We start from the raw sequence: 21,160 nt of genomic DNA on the forward strand, positions 1-21,160 counted from the left end.
TCTATTTTCCACCTGATGCTTAAAGCCCTTCTTCAACACCCAGGCCAAGATAGTAAACACTTTGAGTAATGAGAATCTGATTCCTTATAAGGCAATTTTCTCTTTTCATTTTATTTCACTTTTTGGAGTGAGTTGCAAAGGTGATCCTGTAACTTCTACCTTCTGGTCCTTGCTCTGAGTCTGAGTAGGAAAGCTGGGTAGGTTGCCTGACCTAAACTCAAAGAGAACTTCTGGGCATGTTGTTGCTCACATTTTGGCCAAGTTGTGGGGGGAACAATCAGAAGTGGAACTTCGCTAAAAGTTTGTCCATAATTTTTAACAATGAAAGACTATCCCTTTAGGTTTTCACTTCAAAAAAGAATGGAGCTGTTAGCAGAGGTTCTAATAAGAGCCCCCGGAGGAATAGGTTAATTAACCAATCAGAGAATTAGCTGCTCCCACAGACCTGGTGGTAAGGATGGCTCTACTCTGGCTAATTTCATCTCAACTTGATCTCATTGTGGAGTCATGAAAACTCGAATGTTCAAGGATAATAGCTACAAGAAAAATGTTTCCATAACTTAGAATGAAACTGGAATGAGATGCAGAAGCAGCTGTACTCAGTCTGAAGTCGGTTAATTTTGATAGTCACTTCCTTCCCATCTTGTTCCCTGTAGTTCTCAGGCTCTCTCCCTCTTGGACTGTGACCCTGTCTACTTCTGATGACAATCACTTAATCAGCACATCAGATTGTCGCACGGCTGGTTTTACCTTGGGTAAAGATTCATTTTCCTTATTAACATCACAAGAACCAATTTCTTTCCCCAACCAATTAAAGAGGAAAAATAGAAGGGCCCCAGTGCAATAGAGGGAAAAGAAAACTGTTCTGACTTGTGGCACATGGCAGGTCACTCAGTCCCACACGGTCCTAGAAATCGAGTCCTCATGATTCTGAAATGCAACTGGAAGTCAGGACCACACAGTCAAAATAAACAAGTTGTAATAAGCATTACAGGCATTGTTCACTACCCAGATATCAAACAGTTCACCTAGGGTTGGTATTGGCGGATTTATTCCGTGGGTGCATTTGTTTGTATTATTCAGAGCCGATGTCTGGACGGCCCACATTCAGGAGATAATAGCAACAACCCCTAATTAGCATTTAGTTTCCCTCCTTGCATTCTCTGGCAAAATGTTATTTCTCCTCGTACTTCTCGCTCAACTATTCCGCAGAGCACACTAACAATTACTCCACCTCTTTACAATAGACACTTATCTGTGTTTACTATAGTTTACAGTGATTTTTAACCTATTCTGTAGCCCTTTTATGCCCTGGGGGTATAGTGTCTGGATGGGTTTCTAAAGTACAATCCCCAGTTTAGTAAAGGGTGGTGGGTGACAGAAACAACAATCCATTTTAGGATTATGTTTAAAGAATAAAACTAATCTAGCCACACAACGCGCTTTCTGATTTATTCATAAGAGTAAACTGCAGCCTTTCCAAATAATACTAAAATATTCCAAAGATAAACATGAATTGTGGCTCATTTGGATTCAAAGCATAGTTCTTATCTGTGCAATTCTGTAGGTTTTAGCCATACCTTACATTTAACTTGTTAGAAAAATGTAATATAAAAATTATTACTCGGTAGAATCCAGTCTACCAAAATGCTAACTCTAACAGTTAGTGTTGAAATGTTATACCTGATATTTAAATCTTTAGCAATATATACTAAATTTCCAAATATAAAAAGATTATAATCCAGTTGAAAATTATGGAAACGCATTTGACCAAACATAGATAGATCTTACTGGTTTGGATTTTAGAAGTCTGTATTTTTATCCTCATTCCTGCCCCCACCCCCTCAACCCTGCATCAATCTTCTTGCTTCCTTCAGCACAATAAATGTAATCCCCAAGTGCTCATGTTAATCGTTCAGTTGATGGTTTCAATGATCCTAAGAAAACCACCTCTCACTACAATGTTTTGAAAATAGGCTGCAGACAACTCTAGTACCCCAACACTAACCACTCAGGCTATGCCTCACCCAAATCTCCTAATGCATTGTTTGCAGACTGGGTGCCATTTCATTCTTATTTGTTTTCTATTTTCAAAATAGTGTTTGAGGCTTTGCTTAGAAAGGACCAAAAAGCCTCTCTTTCTTTCTGTCAGTATCCCTGAGGAGGACCAATTCTGGGCTTGTAAATGTGGCATTTACTTAAAATGAATTGACAGGAGTATCTGCTCAAAATAAAAGTCTAAAACTCCACATAGCAGCTCAGGGGCCAGAGGTTGAAAAGCAAGAGAAGCAATTATGTGCGTCCAAACACCTCGAGATTCTGAATAGCAAATCTCACCAGCCAAGGTATTGTTTGGCTTTTTAAGAGCAAGTCCCAGTGAACATAACCATGAGGATACAGCACCTATCCGACAAATGAAATCAGGGAGCCCTAATTTCTCACAAAAAGAGACTTTGGTGACAAATATCTTTATAAATTACATCGCGCAAACTCATGCAGTCATAAGAAATCATAGTTCTGAACAAGAGACTTCCCTGGGTCCCACTCCCTTCATTTTGGTAGCTTTACCTGACATGAATTTGCACATTCTCTATGTCTCCCGAGAGCTGATGCATGTCAGCACATGCATGTGTGAAACTTGAACCAGACCTTCGAGTAGTAGAGACATCTTTCCCTGATTCAGCTCACCCTAAGTGCTGCTAGAACAAAACATCTCCTGTGTTCTCTTGCTGGCCATATCCTCACCATATCCTACCCAGACTAGAGGTGCCATCATCCCATTTCATCTTCAAAGGTGCCAGAGACACTTCCACTCAATTACTTTCTCTCCATTCCCAACACTGGACCATGTGCTTTCCTCTGACAGCCTTCAGATCACAGCTAGGGGCCTGTTCCCAAAATGAATGTTGACCAGCCTCTTTTCTCGACTTTCTTTATCAAGACCTGTGCAACTTTCTCATTCAGGGGTTGGCTGACTGTTCCTGTAAAGGGCCAGGTCATGAATGGCTCTGTGGACCATGTGGTCTCTGTGGCAATGACTCAGCACTAAGACGGAGTGTATAAGCGGACAACATATCAATGAATAGGAGTGGCTATCCTCGAAAAACATTTTGTTTAATAGGCACTGAAATTTGAATTTCCTTTAATTGTCATGTGTCAGCAAAGATCTCTTTTCACTTTTTTCAACACTTTATCTATGTAAAGACTACTCTTGGCTTGTAAGCCATAAAAAAATAGCCAGCAGATCAGCGATGGCCCCATCAGCCATAGCTAGCCATACTCTGTTTCAATCCATCTGGGTTGTACTATTGTGAGCTATTCCCAGATTGAAGATAAGTTGCAGCTAGGGGAGAGCCAGCAGCCATCACTGTAGGGGCAGCAAACCCAAAGCAGACGTGAAAGGGAGTGCAAAGGGGAGGTGAGGCTAGATGGTGTGAATTGAAAGCAAGGAGGATTTTCTATCTACAGGTTATTGGTTGGCAAGAGCTCTATTTTTGAGGGAGGGAGGACTGGACCAATGGAGCTGTGGGGTTGAGGGAAAGTCTTTAAATCACACTGGGCATGCAAAAGTACATCAAGAGGAATGCCCCTGAAGAGTGGAAGCTATTGGTACGAATTGTAAACTGGGCTACACACATCCCTCCCTTGAGAGTTTTCTGAATTATCCCCCAGACTCTGCAGGGAACAGAAGATGAAAGCAGCTGCAGGGAAGCAGGATCTGGAGCATCATTTGAGAGATTGCAAAAACAATTCACTGCCAACAGACTGTCCCGGCAGGGTCCCAGTGCTACAGTCATGGCCTGGATTGGCACGCTGCCCCTCAGATGCCCAATTAGATGGAACTGGGGTAAATCTAATGCAGAGTACATTTTATCTCTGTTTACCACTCAAATGAACAGCATGGGAAATTGAGTCTGACCTCATGAGTCAGCCTTGGACAAGCTCCTAACCCTGTCTCTCCCTCCAGGTAGCCAATCTGTTGACTGGGCTAGGATAGAAGGGAAGACCCCAGACTTGATGGCCAGATTCAAAGGTAACTGGGGGGCAAGACAGTAGTTTGCCTGGAAACTTCTCTGAGAATTTCCTTGCAAGTGAGTGGATTAGCCAGCTTGACAAAGAACTCAATCCAATGAAAGTAATAACTAGAGGTAAATTGATATTCAGGTTGACCACTTTGTAACTGACTGAGGCATTTGGAAAACCAAAGAGCAGTTGGCTTCCATCTCCTCAAAGGGATAATTGGATATATTCAATCCAGTATTGTCCTACCCCAAACCACAATATTGACAAAAAATAATTAAAAGCAAAACTGAAGAAACTTGGAAACTATTACTTCTCTAGAAAGAAAATAACCTTAAAAAAAAAATCTCATTTGAGAAACTTATGTAGAAAAGTGGCTAAGTGAGAATGACATGGTACCAGAGGAGATGTTGAACGATGGTGGTGGTGATAGGGAGGGTCAGGAGCCCAAGGGTGATGCCTTGTCTTGGGACAAGGGTGCTCACACCTATTCCAGTGGTACCTGGCTATCTAGGAAACTTGGGAGTCTTGCCTGTATCTAACCTGGTCTAAATGAAGTGAGTTCAACTGTTGCCAGCAAGCAGGGATCCAGTGATCCAGCCAGCTGGTAGATTATCCAAAAAGGGGAGACTTGCAGACCACAGTCATGTGGGTGCTTGAAACCTCTAGGTCCTGACAATTTCCCATGCGTGTGCATTTCTCCCTCCCCAAATCAGTAATTTGAATGGATTTTATCTGATTTTGTTTCTTGCCTCCCAATCTAGAATTCTGGAAAGAAAGGAAAGCGTTTTCTAGTTGAGGACGTTGCTTTCCCCTTCCTTAGCCCCTGAAGATTTGGAGAGGCAGCAGGAATGTTGTAGAGCACTCATGCCCCTGAAGGAACAGCCAGTTGCAATGCACGACCATCACTATAGATCTACGATTTATGAAAATAAAGCAATATGTGCCTGTTTCGGTGCCTGCCGTTTGCCTACCAATGGTGCAGTGTTCACCATTCCAGCCCTCTCGGCATTCACATTTGCCATCTTTACAGGTCCCGTGCTCAATGCAGCGGGGGTGGCACACGCGCTGGTCACAAGCTGCGCCTGTCCAGCCCTCTTCACAGCGGCAGGCTCCCCCGATGCAGACGCCGTGAGTGCCACAGTCTACTGAGCACACTTCTGGAAGAAAAACAATGATTACAGCTCAACACCACAGCTGGCAAAACCCTCTGCTGGAGGCCAGACCACACCCATGGCCTGGGTCTCTGAAGCAGGCCCTAAGGTCCAGCAGGTGTGTCCCCTTGGGAGGCCTGTCTCTCCACTGGGCTAGGTATTAATTGTTACGTGGTTTCTAGAGCAGTGATTCTCGCAGTGGGGTCCCTTGACCAGCAGCATCACTGTCACCCAGGACTTGGTAGGAATGCAAATTCTTGTGCCTTGCTTGGACCTTCTGAATTAGAAACTCTGGGAGTGGGGCTCAGAAATTTGTTTTCACAAGTCCTGCAGGTGGTTTTGATGTGCACTAGAGTGTGAGAACCACTGTTCTAGAGCTCGAGGCCATCCCAGGAGGAGGTCAGACAATGGCCATCCAGTTTGGCAAAGCTACCCAGGAGGTGCCATCTGAAAAGATGTATGTATGTGGATCCTGACTCCCTGGCCAGCTGGGACTTTTGCCCTGTTGAGAGCCTGAACTGACCAAAGGCCACTTGGGAACCCACAGATCTATCCCTATGATGATTGCAAATCCACCCATCACCCAGATTGGTACATTGTGGCAATGATGACCGCTACGACTGTGCTGCATTTACACAGCCTCTTTCTCAAAGGAGCTCAAAGTCTTTTGTGCTTTGGAAGGAGACAGACAGACAGATATACACTCTCTGGCGTTCCAGACCTCTCACTCGAGGACAAGCACGTGCCAGACATTCATCCTTACAACAGACTGCTGAGGGAGGCATGGCTCATCGTGCCAGAGGAGGGACAACCCAATCAGGAGGGGCAGTGACTCACTCAAAGTCACTGCATATCGGCAACTCGGTTGGGCCTTGGCTCTAGGGCTACTCCTCCCCCATCCTCTGCAGAGCCTTGGCCTGGACCACCGGCATGAGCACTGAAGCCGGAGGAGAGTGGGCTGAGAAGACGTCTCAAAATAGCCCATTTTCACTGACTCTTTTTTTTCTTTTTGGAATGAAATATTCATTTCTTTCCCATTGTAGGCAAAGCTTCACATACATTCCCTTCCTGATTGCCATGGCAATCTGACAGCTGTCTCACTACCCAGAGGAAGGGGGCGGAATGATGATCGCTCGCTTGGATAGGCACTTGTCACTGTGAACGGAACCATTCTCTGGTAGGTTGGGACCGGCTTGAACTGTTGAACCGTTCCATTTTAGGGTCACTCGGGAGGTAAGACACATACTCTTAATTTTAGGAAAATAAAGTGTACAGCGCAACTTCATTATTTTCCCGTCATCGGAGTATTGCAGAGCTTTATAACATGTTCACACAGCACCCCAAGGGAGCCTCTTTTCTGTTTTATAGGACGTTCCATTCAGTTTGTCTGGGACTGAATTGTTCTGTTTTGTTTTCTGGTACCTTTAGGGAGTGTACATAAGAAAACCTATAATGCAAATGGAAGCATCCCTCCTGGGCCCCTCATCCATTTGTCGCGATGGAACAAACAAGGCACAAGAACCTGCGGTGTCTTGTGTGTTTGTTTGTTTGTTTCTCAGGATCACAGACTCCATGACTGAGGAGAGGAGAGTGAGAAAAGCACTATGCAATTAGCCTAAGTCCCTTTATCCCAAGCTAAGTGTGAAAAGTAGATTCCCATCCATATGGGCTCATGGAAGGAACACAGGGCGTGAGTGTTGGGAAAGGCGAGAAGGAAACCTCTTGGCTTACCAACAGAGCAGTCGGGACCCATCCAGTTGGGATCACAGCTGCAGAGGCCTGTGTCAGGGACGTAAGTGCCATGCCCACTGCACTGGTCTGGGCACTGGACCCTTGCCAGCTCACAGTTTAGACCACCCCAGCCAGGGCTGCAAAGGCATTCTCCATTTACACAGACCCCATGGCTGGAGCAGGTGGGATCCAAGCAATCAACTGAAAAAAAAACAAAAACAAAAACAAAGAGTAAAAATATTGATCACTCATGGGGTATGGGCCACAAGACTGGCTTGCTGCTGCGGTAACTGGTGATTCACCAACTCCTATCCCCTTGCAAGCAAATGGAGCAGCCCAGGTAATACTTACATGGTCTCTTGAAGAACAACCCATATAAAATTCAAGACTTTTTTTTTTAATTTGCCCAAACACCAAATCTCACACTTGAAGAGAATGTAAGAGAAAGAGGAGATTTCTCATGCAGAGTTAGGAGGAACCAGATATAGGGGTGTGTCCTTCAATGTTGAGAACCTTGTACTTACAAACATTGGTACCTTAATTAAATCATATCAGAGCTTCTGAGCCTGGGACATAAATACTGGTGATATCTCTACATGTATCCCCAAACCGAATTATCCCTCACTATCAGAGAGGAAAAGAAGGCTTATTCTTACTTCACTAATACTTGCCTTCAGAAGGCAACAAAGGATTAAAAAGAAAACCAGTGAAACTCATAAGTGAGTCACTTTCCTTATTAAATGTCACTTAGGCTAAGTCTAAAATTAGTTTTCATTCTCCAAACACACATCTATTCACAGGAGTTAGTAAAAGAACAGGATAGAAGAGGTAAAGTTCGGTGTGGAAACGATCCCAAAGAGGTAACCTTCCTGTATATAGTCAGGAGTGGCCTGAATGGGTGAGTCTCTGGCCCTAGCACTGATACTCCTTCAGACTGTTGGTCAGATGAGTTAATGGTCATATTTTTGGTCATTGTCATTCTTGGCAGTTTCATGGTCTGATTGTTTGGTTATCTTAATGCTCGGAATGGATATGCATCCAGTAGGTAACTTGAAGACTCACTGTAGAATCAACTCAGGGTGAGGAGAGGTGTAAGCTGCAAAAGCCAGTTCTTAGAAACAGGACTTTCTGTATGGGAATGTGACCCCACACCTCAGACATCCATCCAGTCTCAGTTTTGGGCAAACGGGTTTTGATGAGGAGGATCAACTTCCTCAGGTGTTCCTGAAAAATGATGCAATGACATCTGGAGAAGAGGGCACTGCACACTGTGGGGTTTGAATGGTGAATGGTGGTCCTGCAGACAGCCCAGATATTCTCTTATGGATCAGAAAAATAGGGGGGCATCTCATCAACTTATTTAACTAAGACACACATTTTCCTCATTTTAACAGCCTGGAAATCAGGCCTTTTGGCCTAGAGTAAAATATTTGCTTCTGCCATCATCAGGGGGCATAAGCAGCTTGAGACCACTTTAAATTCCTTTCTTGAAGTTTCTTGGACCATACTGTTGTTGTAACTGAGCCCCTCATGTGCATGTGTACCATCTTGTAGTTCCAATCCTCAGAGATTTTGATTTCTCTCTCTGCCCAATGCCAAGATTGAAACATGCAAGATTTTTGGCCTCTAAATAGTTCCTGTGACACTGAGATGGCAGCCCTTTGGGGTCCCAGCTTTTTGTAGCTAGTCTTAATTTTTTTCTTCTTATGGCATACAAAATAATGATAGGTTTTAAAATTGATGATACCTTGGCTCTAAGTAGGACATTATTTAGATTACCCATGCCATAGACTATTTCATTCTGGGGGACATCAGACTTCAGGAATTTGGATTTACTAGACATCACAGTATTCCATGAAGTTTCCAAAGAGCTCATCTCTCTTGAGGCAACAATAAGTATTTTCAGTGTAAGGAGATGTTTCTGATCTGATCCATTTGAATCTTCTCTGGAAGATATTATTTATGAAAATCACCTCAAAACTATTGGAGCCATGGGGAAACAGAAGCTGCCATTGATTTAGCAGAAATAAAAAATACACTCTCAGGAAGGGGAATTTCAGTGATTTATTATTAGTTAGAGATGTTTATGATGATGCTACTTGCTCTGGTTGCAATCACTTTAAGGTTATATTCATTGTCTTAGGGACTATAACTTCTGATGATACAAACCCTTTCTGATACCTTCAAATTTGCTCAGGATGGTGGAATGCATCTGAAGGTAAATGAATCGAAAGTTTCAAACACACAGAAGACATTTACAAAGAGGCTGTGCAATGCTTTTGGTGTCTGTCTCATGCTCAGCATAGCTAGCAAAATATAGTAAGTGTTCAATACACAGTTGATACAGAAATGAACGGCAGACTTCTCTATAAGGATTCATGTTAGCGAGACAAACTTCCACAAAGAATTGACAAGAAAGAAAAGGTGCTACCAACTTCTTGCTTTTGGGAAAAACACTGTGTAATTTGGGATCTGCGCAGCATGAACTAATTCATTCAGAATCAATCCTGTCCATATTCCTCTAATAGGAAAAAATCCTCAAACTTTAGTTTTTTCTCTGTCCCTCTTTCTAATATAGCTAAATCAAAATAGACACAAAGATATCTCATGTGCTATGTGTCTCAGAAATTACCCTCCATCTATAATTAGCTATTTAAAGCATTTGGTGAGGTGCCAACAGCTAGAAGCTTTCAAAAAATTCAAAAAGTATATCGTAACCTTTTTCTTAAAAAGATGAAATAAAAAGTAATATACCCCCCTGAAAAAAAAGCAAAAAGAAAATGTCATTTTTCTTTCAGATAAATTAGCTTTCTCTTCTCTATCTTAAATTATAGTATGAAGAAAGGAGGAAAATCCACTGAGATTTATTAGCCCAGGAGTGGAATGTCATCAAAAGAATTATTTATTGTATCTAGAAATATGAGCTAACCCTTTCAGTTATACTAGTAAATATGTCCTTTGTGCTATATAATTACAGCAGCTTATGGCATAACTAAATCCAGACTTTAAGAAGAGCAGTTTCACTATGAATTTTAAATTTGGTTCCAATTTCATAAGATGGTCTTGTGGCCACGTCCTTAGAGTCTTTAGCAGGCAGGAGGGACTATGGCATTTTACGAAGCTTTATAAATAGAAATAGTGTTATACTTAAAAGGGGGACAGTGGCCTTTACCAGCTAAGTACCATGTGCTTTACAACACCAGCCCCCTGGCAGCTGAAATCATTAGAACTCATTTAGTCTTGGGCCCTCTGTAGGTTTGACAAAAAAGGGTTGTGAATGCAATTTCTATCCCTAAGGATAAAAAAAGAGGTCAAGGAGTTTTACAAACAATATGTACTATAAACCCCTGAAGAACCATGAATTACATTTATGAAGTTAAATGTCATTGAAAAATGACTCAACCATGAAACTGACATGAAAACATGGCTGACTTAAACTAATATGTCAATTCCTCACTCATCACCTTCCCACTCCCCCAGACATCATTGAATGAAACCTCGCAAATTCATCCTTTCATTTTCTTGTGCAAATCTGTTAATAATACAACAATGTTTATGCAGCAAAAATGGAGGATGGCAACTATCGATTTCGTTGCCATGGCCATTTCAGGTAAATTGTTTGAACGTTATGACTATGATGAATATCAGAAATAAAAAAGCTAAATGGAAGAAAAAGTGCTGATCCAGACTTTCTGATTCCATTTCCTATTTTGAAAACAGCATATGAATCACCTCGGTTCATTCTTTTTGGGTAGTAGAAATCAATAGAGGAGATTTCATCCTTTCATAACGATCCACGTGGCTTCCTTGTTTTGTTGGATGGTTAATTCATTCAGAACATTTAAATAAGGCTGGTTGGGAGAGTAAGAAAGTTGAGAAATCACTTGGAATTCTACTCATATAGATATGCGCAATCTTTACTGGAGGGAAAAAAATTTCTAAGACGGGCAATGTCATTGCTCTATCATTTCGTTCTCACCAAATGATGTATGCAAAAGGTCGTTTTAACCTTTCTTGTCATATTATTGGCCTCTCCCATGTTTTCAGCAAATGCGGCTTTGCCTTCTGCAATCCATTTATCTTTTAAGAACTTTAACCTTTCAAGCAGGGTTATTAAATCAGTCCTTCCTCCATCCAAACTCCCAATTTGGTTTTATGATGCAGATGGAGGGAGGCTACCTTTTATAAGAGAGGGAAAAAATATATAGAGTGTTGAGCAAATGAAGATCTGGGGGTCAGACTTCTGGGTCCCATTAAGGGCATTACCGCTGATGTATTGGAAAATCTTAGAAGAATAATGTCATGGAAGTGGACTCTTTGTAGCCAGGGTTCTAAAAACTATGAAATGGGAGATTTCAGTGTGGAGCTTTTGTATGTGTATCTGAGGATAAGTTACTGTCATTACTTTGTGGTAAAGGCTGTAATGATTGGTTATTTTTTATAGAGACCTGGAGATCCATAACTTAGTGGGAGGGGAGAACAGATCCACTCACACTTGAGAACCTCACAGCACCTGAGGTCCCTTCTTATCAGCTTGGCAGGGAGAAGCTGAGAGAGAACATGGGCATGTGGTGCCTAACAGAGTCTTTTGGGGGGCATCCTGGGTGGGCCTCTTAAGCTGTTTCAAATGGAGTAGGCTGTGGGATTTACTTTTTCCCTTAGTTTGTTGGGAGATTGACACTTTCTTTTCTGCTAGGAATGTGGAAGGGAATAGGGCTGTTGGAGTTGCATGGGGACATTCTCCGGGGAGGTAGATGGAGAGGAAAGTGGCTCAGCTGGTAAAGAATAACTGAGCCAATTCAAAGGTTGGGGATTGGGCCAGGGATGGACAGCACCTGGGCTTAGGCTTTCCTACCAGCTCTGCTTGATACTTTCTATGCGGAGAAACAATAGATGGACAACCAGAGATCATACTCTGAAAGCACAAGTATAGAAGAGGAAGACTGGCAGGCAGGTTGGCAGAGTTCCCTTGCCTTCTGGGTCCGATACCTTTAACTCTTCTGAATGCACTAACCAGAGTGACTAGGACTAGTTGAAGCTTCTGATCTCCTCCAGAAAGGTGCTCTTCCTCTCTCTCTTTCTGCACTCCTTCTTCCATGGCTCCTTCCGGATCACCAAGTCTCATCGCTGATCATGTTTTTTTCAGATTGGATTCAGCTTATTACACCCCTAACTTTTCCTCATGGGTGCCAGAGGCCACTTCAACGCATGCTATACTGAGCTCTTTAGATTTCACCAAATTTCAGTCCTGTGCTACACCCCCATCCTCCTCTAGTTCTGTGTGATTTAGGTAACCAGCATAATGTGACCTATGACATGGGTGCCTATTGTCTTTCAAGTCTGACTGCTTTCTACTGATATTAAGTTTTCCTAAAATATATACAGAAATATATGAGTACTAGATTACCAGGGACAGTTTCAAAACAACAACAACAACAACAACAACAACAACAACACAAAACCCCCAAACAAAAACCCAGCTATGGGAAAGACAAGGAGATTAAGGATTCTGGTTTTGGGGATCCCTGGGTGGCGCAGCGGTTTGGCGCCTGCCTTTGGCCCAGGGCGCGATCCTGGAGACCCGGGATCGAATCCCACGTCGGGCTCCCGGTGCATGGAGCCTGCTTCTCCCTCTGCCTGTGTCTCTGCCTCTCTCTCTCTCTGTGACTATCATGAATAAATAAATAAAAAATCTTTAAAAAAAAAAAAAAAGGATTCTGGTTTTGTTTTGTTTTCTGGATAGCTTTAGTAATTCCAAATTAGAGGATTTTAAATAAAGCAGAAGAAAAGAGGAAGGAAGATAGGAGAAGGAGAAGAAGGAAAAAAAGAAAAGAAGGAGCAGGAAGGGGAGGAGGAGGAGTTACAGGCAAAGAGCTGAAAGACAAAGGCGGAGAAAGTAATTGAAAGAGGAAAAGTAGCTAATTAACATAAAGAAGAATAAAACAAAGCATTCCTTCCAGAACCACACCACAGGCCTGTGTTATCTATAACCTTAGAAGTCTACAAAAGCCAGCACCTTTGAAGTTTCTCTGTGCAAAATGTTGAAGTTTCCTTTGCAAAATGCAGAGCCCTGGATTGGGCTCATTAGTAGAAGTCAGGGCCTGCAGCCACTTCCCCCCTCCTCCCACCTTGCTGCTGCCCAGCCTGGCTCTGTGGAGCTTACCTTCCTCACAGTGCTCGCCTTTGTAGCCAGCGGAGCACACACAGTTCCCATCAATGCAGGAGCCATGGCCCCCGCAGGAAGGATCGATGCACTGATTCATGGGCACATCACACTCTGCGCCTTTCCAGCCGCTGTAGCACTGGCACGTCCCTTTTGAATACTGTCCATTCCCACTGCACAGGACGGGGCAGGCAGCTGCAAAAACCAGAGACAGAGTACCAGGTCATAGGGGGTAGTGCCTGAAGGGCTGTGTCTGTCCAAGAGGCAGAGCCTACCTGCCATTTCAGCTTTGTTTGCAATGTTTTAGGCTGGGGACACTGGTGGTGGAGGTGTAGAGCCGTCTTCAAAAAACCAGTAACCATCACAATGACAACAACAAAAATGTTACTAATAACAGCAGCTACCACCAATTCCATGCTTGTTAGGTGCCAGGGACAACATCGAGTGCTCTATATGGAATTTATTACTTAACCATTGTAATTATTTGATGAAGTGGAAGATAGAATCCTGATGCCCATTTTACCCAAGAGGTGCAGACTGGTCAGAGTGTGTGGCCAAAGTCACAAGGCTCGAAAGAGGGGGAGCCCCCTTGGAAAGCAGGTTGGCCCAGCTCTCAACTGTGCCCTCGATAAAGCTACATGGATGCATGTGCTATTTTTAGTGGCACAGGTAGGGTGGGGTCAGAACTTGTTTTGCTGAGTATCTTACCCTCTGGTTAGTTGGTTCCTATTCCTGGCAAGTTTATGCCCATTAAAAAGGAAGGAGGATGGGACATTGTTGACACAATCTCTTCATGCCTTAGTTTCCTTATATGGACCACAAAGCATGGTCTATGTCTAAGTATGACATGTGTGATAAAGTATAGACTAAATATGCCTGGATTATTAAAAAAAAAAAAAAAAAAGAAAGAAAAGCAAGAAAGGGAGGCAGCAAGAAATCTCTAGTAGTTCCTGTCTTGGTTGGGACTCTCCTGCATCTGTTGATAGGAAGAAGGCTGAGAATCAGTGAGGACTGCCTGGAATGAGATTACCATGGTTTTTCACCAGTTTTGCCTTAATTGTGTCAATTCACCTGTTTTAGAGATCAAGAATGGGATTTTAGTGGCCACTTTCAGGCTTTGGACTTTTCATTTCAGAATCAGTTTGTAAAGAACCTAAATTTCCAACCTGGTTTTTCATTTGGGCCTAAAAAGAAGATACGACTGCCTGCTATGGAACTGGCACTCAGGGACCTTCAGAAATGACCAACAGAGATGTTTAGTGACTCTTGGTTTACCTGAGGTTTGGAATGTACAGATTCTGAGAATTTCACATGTCTATGTATGCATAGAGCCCAAGCCGTGTCCCTGTCCTGTGGAGCAATGGCACATCTCGTCAGATGACTCGGCAGTCAGCAATGCCACTCTGGCTCATCAATCATCCCCTGTTGTCATGTTTCTGTCTCGTTTTTATAGTAATTAAGTTTCCTTCTGTGAGTGTCTAATATCCCAGAACTCTAGCAAACTCCTTGAGGACAGGACCATGTTTATCATTGCTGATTTTGTTTCAGCTCTGCTTTCATCAATGTTGATGTAAGTATTTCTCCTATGTTCCTGATATTTAGAGATCCTCAGGTAGGGAGGTAATGGGCAAGTGATAAATGGCCATTTATGGAAGGTGTGGGAAAAAACAAACAAACAAACCAGTTTCTGGAGTAGAACTCATGCTGCACACACAGAGCCTTTTTCTGAGGAAGTGCATGTTTTTTACTTTAATTGTAAACTGACCCAAAGGAAAAATATCTCAACAGCTGATGTATGATTGAGGGATATCTGTCCCTCCACCCTGAATTCAACAGTTGTTAGAATTATGTAGGGTATAATTACCAGTAGAATTCTTATCCTTTTGAATCTACCACAGGACAATAATGGATCAAAAGTGAGAACATCATCAAAGCAATGTTGAATTTTGGATGGACTCTCGTTATTTTATTTTTTATTATTAAAAAAAATTTTTTTTGGACTTTTATTAAATGAGGGAGCATGCTTTCTATTCCCAGGATACTTAAGCAGAGATCTGGCCAGAGTTGCTACCCAGTGGGCCCAAGATTCAGGTTAGGGACTGTGCAAATATGAACAAGCATGAGAAAAAGTACAAGCTTTTGCAAAGTTTCAAGAGGGCTTTGAAGACAAATTAAATTTGTTCCATGTCAGTTCCTCACAAAACATCGAAGCTCTATGTCAGGAATGGCAAATATGTGCACACAACTACCACTTTCCCTTCCTTGCACCTCTTGTGGACATCATCAAGTGATCATGGCATCTTGTAACCCAGAGCCAAGACAGAGGCTCAAAACCTTCAATGTAGTGCCCAAGCTGCGACCTGCAAGAAGGCAGGATTGGCATTTGAGAAAAAATCCACTTTCCATTTCTTCTCTAGGTAAATTAAAGATATCTCTTCTACTAGGAAGACTAGAATTGGCATCATTTCTTACTCCACTTCTACTCTCGCCGGCTGAAATAGGAAACTAGTAAGAAGGGTGGCCACACATGTAGTAGAATGAGCTTCCAAGGGCTGTTTCTGACTTAAGGATTATATAGTGAACCAACTACCATGAACAGCAGAAAAAGTTGCATCAAATAGCCACCACTGGACTCCCACTGCACCTTCTTTCCTCCCAAAGAGTGGAAGAGGGTAGAAAGTAAGGAGCAAATAAGTGTTGTTTTTATTAACTGATAAAATACAGTTATACAGTTATATATACATTTTATTTATTCATATTGAAACTGTTTTTCTTCTACATAAACTCCATGTGGCAAAAAAAAAAAAAAAAAAAAAGGATTGTCTAGAAGGGAAGAATGGATTTTATTTAAAGTCAGGTGCCTGGGAAATCAATTTTAAAATGTGACCTACTTAAATTACTCAGGGGAATAAATGGAGAATAGTGAGGTCAGAGAATTCTCCACATTCTAAATGCAGCCCTCTTTCAGTATGTTTGCTGCATGCTCACCAGGAGTGTGGTAAAAAATGCAAGACACTGTGGTGTTCTCTGGAAAGCAGGGGCACTGGATGGGCCTGCCTGATGCCACATAAAAAAGTAGAAGCAGCTTAAAGAGGAATGAATTTCTCTAGTAATTCATTTGCCATTGAGGCAGAGTGCAAAAGCCAGAAGCGAGCCTTCTAGTGGTCACTGGGCTGACTTGCATGGAGAGCACCATCCTCAGGAGTAATTGGTTCCTTCTCAGATATAACCCAGATCCTCACAGTATTTAAGTCTCAGCCTGATCCTCATTTGAAAGGCTGAACATGAAGACCTCTCATATTCATAACATTTCTTGTATTTTTACTATCACTAATTCTACACGATTTCTTTCTGACAGGTTATAGGACAAACAACTCTTGACTCTATACCTTGCCCAGAGGAAATAGGGAGCAGAACTAGAAAGAGAAAGATTTGGGTGTCAGAAAGATCTAGGTTTAGAACCTGGCCTGTCACTTACCAGGTTTGGGATTTTGGCCAGATTAATGCATTTCTCTGAGACCCAATTTTACCTTCAAAATATTCTTCCAGAATTGATGGGAACATTAAGTACAATTACATGTGCAAGGACTCAAAGCTATAGCTGATACATGATTTACAATGAACAGATGTTCCATCTTGAAATTCCAAACTGAATCTCCAAATTGACTTCAAGGGTTAATAAAATTTAAAATTCAGTATGTCTCAAATGTGCACATGTATGCGCACATGCATGCAGACACACACCACCACCACCACCATCACCACCTCCACCACAAGATCATCAAATAATACTAATGGAGAGAGCTCATGTTATTCTTCCCCTAATCTTCTCTGGTTGTGGGTGGGAGGTGGTTCTGGAATCACATGCGGAGTGTTTTATGTGCCTGCCTCTTTCTCCTTTTCTTAAGGCTTACAGGAGTAGAACATTGTGCATTCAAGCTCCTATTTAAAATTAATTAAAATGTTTGTACAAAGTGACTATTCTTATTTTACTAAATCTAGTAGATGGAAGCACTAAGACTTACCCAGAAGAAAAATAAATTACCACTGCCACTGATGACTGACAAGTTAACATGCTGATGACAAAAAAAAAAAAAAAAAAAAAAAAAAAAAAAAAAATTTAGATTCACTTAAATGGCGTAAAGCTCATTTTAATGATCAAGCTGGAGCTTTTTTCCTCTTCCAAAGTTCTCTGTAAGGGATGAAATGAATTATCAGTGTTATTTACTCAGTGGGAAGTAAAAGGACAAGTGACCCATATCTGCTGTTTTAAGTAAAACAAGTCCCATCTACTTGGAGCTTGTAGTAGAGGAAATAACTGGAGAAAAGGTGGAGATGTTGAAAAGTTTGAATCATAAGGCAGAGAGTAAATAACTGCATCTTGCCAAGTCATTTATAGGCTGGGCTAGATGTGCAGAGGGAAATTCAAATACTGTACCTTTTAAAAATCATTTGAAATCTTATTGAAAGCTTTGTGGAAAAGAGACTTGAGAATACATGGGCCTAGTAATCGGGGTAAATTGTCACAATAGCACTAAAAATTGGTGACCTTACTTCCCAGTTAGTCAATAAATATTTATGAATAACCTAATGCATGCTAGTAGCTGGGTTAGGTGAAATAGGAAAAAAAGTGATGGAGAAATAAAGATGCCTTGATTCCCCTGAAGCAATTGAGGATGTAATAATTGGGTTACAAAGGCAAAGCAAGCAAAGTTCAGTATCATCACCAAAACTGGTGTTCCATTGCCTATCCAGATTGTGGAATTAGCTTGGTGCTTAGCATAACGTGTTAGGAAAGATGGGTTTCACTTTTTGGTAGGTCCCTGCAAATGGCAAGCCATTTGATAGACAATAAAGTTTAACATCTACTGAACATTGTATTCAAAAATAAATTCCAGAGTTATGTCACTAAGAGAGTGACACTTTCCTGACTTTGTTCTCTTTCACAGGAAGAACAACTAACAACTATTCATGAGCAGGATACCACTAAGAGAATCCTAGAACACAGAGGCGAGGCTGAAGACCTTTCTGTAGCTCAGAGAAGACTGCAGTAGATGGCAAAATAAGTGGCTACATTTGACTACATTGCCCCTCCCCCATGCCAGGGCAGCACCATTTAGAGACATCTCCCAGAGCCTTTGGTTCCTCTAGTGAGAAAAAAGAATCCAGGGGGAACAACCAGCCCCATCCTCCACCATTGTGGGTTGCTATGTGGGAGCCCTGACTCAATCTCACACTGCAGGGATTGCAGGGGAATTCCAACCACTGGGAATCTGACTGTGAGGAAGAGTGGGGATTGCCACAACTAGTACATGGATCTTGGCAGACTATGTTCACACTCTTAGGGCCCAAATAGTATGCCAACCAGAAATTTTGCTCATCTGCAAAACAAAGGTGGGGCATATTCACCAGTGGAATGCAGAGCTGCCTGATTTTGATCTTTAAATGAGGAGTTTTGTGGGCTCTGGAACCTAATTTGCCCATAACCAAGCAAGTAGCTGAATCATACCCCACCCACTATGGAGAGGGTCTTCCAGCACCATCTGACAAGAAGGGCTGGTGACAACTCCTGAAGAGTATAGCCCAATGGCACTTGAGCTTAGAGGCAGACAGGAAGAGCTAATTTCCCCTCAAAGCAAAGCTAGTGCCAGATATGGAGGGTTTCTGTACTATGCAAAAATAGAGATTAATTCATAGCCAAGGCTGAAGGTGGTAGCTCTCAGTCCCTCTTATCTTGAAAGCCTGTTTGGAAATTGAGATCAGCCTGGAGCAGTCCTTCTCCCTCCCACTTAGGTAAGGGAGCTGAGACATAGCCCCAACACACTGCAGAGCATGATTTCTGGCTCTACCTGACCTGGGCTAGTAAAAAAATAAAATGTGAAAGCTCTAGCCCAGTGGTGCTAGAGCTGAGAGCAGGGAAGGCAGAGCCAACAGTTTGCAGAGCAAAGCCAGTAGACCTGTTTGGGCCTAGAACTTGGAGTACAAGTTAGCATGTGTTAAGACGACTAAGAGTTTTACTGCTTTTAGAACAGCTTATTCCACAGTGCCCTGGCAAGGAATCTAATTTATAGCTCTGCTCATTGCTGAGTACAGCCTTGAGCCTGTCTGACCAAAGAACCTAACCAGAGGACATGGGAAGCTACATAGTCCATTTGACAACCTTACATACAGTGGCATTTAAACAGAGAGCACAGCCTATGGCTTCCTTTGTCTGTAGAACAAAATGAGTGGCCTCATATGACCAGAGAACTCAGTGAGTGCCTTGGACTGATTTGAGCTCCCAAACAATCAACTGTACAAACCTGGGTACTGGCCTGTTGCCCTAATTCATAGTCTGTCAATTACTGAATATATAATACCTAGTCTTGACCAGAGAATCCAGGAAACCATGAAGTTCATCTTATAGCTTCACTTGGTTGGAGAACCAAGCCAGCAGTCATATCCAACTGTTCTCTGCCAGTGGAAAACCTGTTCATCCTTGTCCTTAGGGCTCAAATAGTTGCTTTACCTTCAAATATACAATAATAGCAGGCCCCACCTGCTGAAGGACATTATCACACCAGAAAGCCAAAATGAGCTGACTTGTAACGAAGTGTATCTTCCAAAGCAAACCTGTAAAATCTGGAAGAGGAGTCTCGTTACTCAAACATGCAGATATCAACATAAAGAATCAAGAACCACAAAACATCAGGTAAATATGACACTACTAAAGGAAACTATAAAAACCCAATAACTGACCCTAAAGAAATGGAGATCTATGAACTGTCAAAGAATAATCCTCTTAAGAAAGTTCAGTGAACTACAAGAAAACACAACTAAGTGAAAGTAGAAAAACTATCCATGAACAAAATGAGAAGTTTGACAAGGAAACAGAAATCATAAAAAATAAAATCCTCGTGCAGCCCGGGTGGCTCAGTGGTTTAGCGTTGCCTTCAGCCCAGGGCGTGATCCTGGAGTCCCAGGATCGAGTCCCATGTCAGGCTCCCTGAATGGAGCCTACTTCTCCCTCTGCCTGTGTCTCTGTCTCTCTCTCTCTGTGTCTCTTGTGAATAAATAAAATCTTTAAAAAAATTCCTCAAGTTGAGAAATATAATAATGGAATTGAGAATTCAATAGAGTTTCAAAAGTAGTAGATCTGACTGTCCAGAAGAAAGAATCAGTGACCTGGAGGACAGAACAATAGAAATCACTCAGTTGGTGGAGCAAAAAGAAAAGAATGAAAGAGTGAAGAAAGCCTATAGGAATTATAGGATACAATGAAAAGAAACAATATTCACATTATGGGAATTCCATAAGGTGAAAGAAAGAAAAAGGGACAGAAAGTATACTTAAAGCAATAATGGCTGAAACTTCCCAAAACTAGGGAGAAAAATGGACATCCAGATCCATGAGACTGAAAGAAACACAAACAGGCTGAACTCAAATAGGGCTACACTGGGACACATTAAATTGTCAAAAGTCAAAGACAAAGAAAAAATTTTAAGAACAGCAAGAGAAAAGAGAGAAGTTATATATAAGGGAATACCCATAGGACAATCAACAGATGTCTCAGCAGAAACTTTTCAAGTAAGGAGAAAATGAGATGACATATTCTAAACATCAAATAAAACTGTCAGCCAAGAATTCTATACCTGCTGAAGCTGTTCTTCAGAAACAATGGAGGAATAAAGACCTACCCAAATAAACAAAAGCTGAGGGAGTGCATGACCACCAGACATGCCTTATAAGAAATGCTAAAGTTCTGTGCGTGAAAGTGAAAGAATGCTAATTAACACGATAAAAAGGTAAAAAGGTAGTGTAAATCTCACTGGTAATAGTAAATATATAGTTAGATTCTGCAATATGGTAATAGTAATGCACAACTAACTTACAATTCTAGCTCTGGTTCTAAGTCATACAATAAAAAATATTTAAATTGTAATAGCAATAATCTAAAACGTGAGTGGGAAAAACATAAAATATATGAATTCTATTGAAATTAGCTATTATCAGTTTAAAAGAGGGTGTTATAAGTTTAAAATATTTTATGTAAATCTCATGGCAACCACAAGAGAAAATCTTGCAGTAATTACACAAAAGAATACAATAAAGA

General features: G+C 41.7%; 1 protein-coding gene across 8 annotated transcripts in view; it reads right to left on the minus strand.

Annotated features, from left to right (window-relative positions):
* TENM2 (teneurin transmembrane protein 2) overlaps window positions 1-21,160 on the minus strand; it is a 1,505,907-nt gene that overhangs the window by 130,382 nt on the left and 1,354,365 nt on the right. For 7 of the 8 annotated variants that reach the window (XM_072824230.1, XM_072824229.1, XM_072824232.1 and 4 more), the window contains 3 exons: window positions 13,069-13,263; window positions 6,906-7,106; window positions 4,968-5,180 (listed from right to left, as the gene is read on the minus strand). In XM_072824230.1, coding sequence (XP_072680331.1) covers window positions 4,968-5,180; window positions 6,906-7,106; window positions 13,069-13,263 — 609 coding nt within the window. The remainder of the gene's footprint in view (window positions 1-4,967; window positions 5,181-6,905; window positions 7,107-13,068; window positions 13,264-21,160) is intronic. The other variant, XM_072824231.1, reaches the window with a different exon arrangement.

This window comes from Canis lupus, chromosome 4, assembly GCF_048164855.1.
Source record: "Canis lupus baileyi chromosome 4, mCanLup2.hap1, whole genome shotgun sequence".
Classification (NCBI taxonomy): Eukaryota; Metazoa; Chordata; class Mammalia; order Carnivora; family Canidae; genus Canis; species Canis lupus.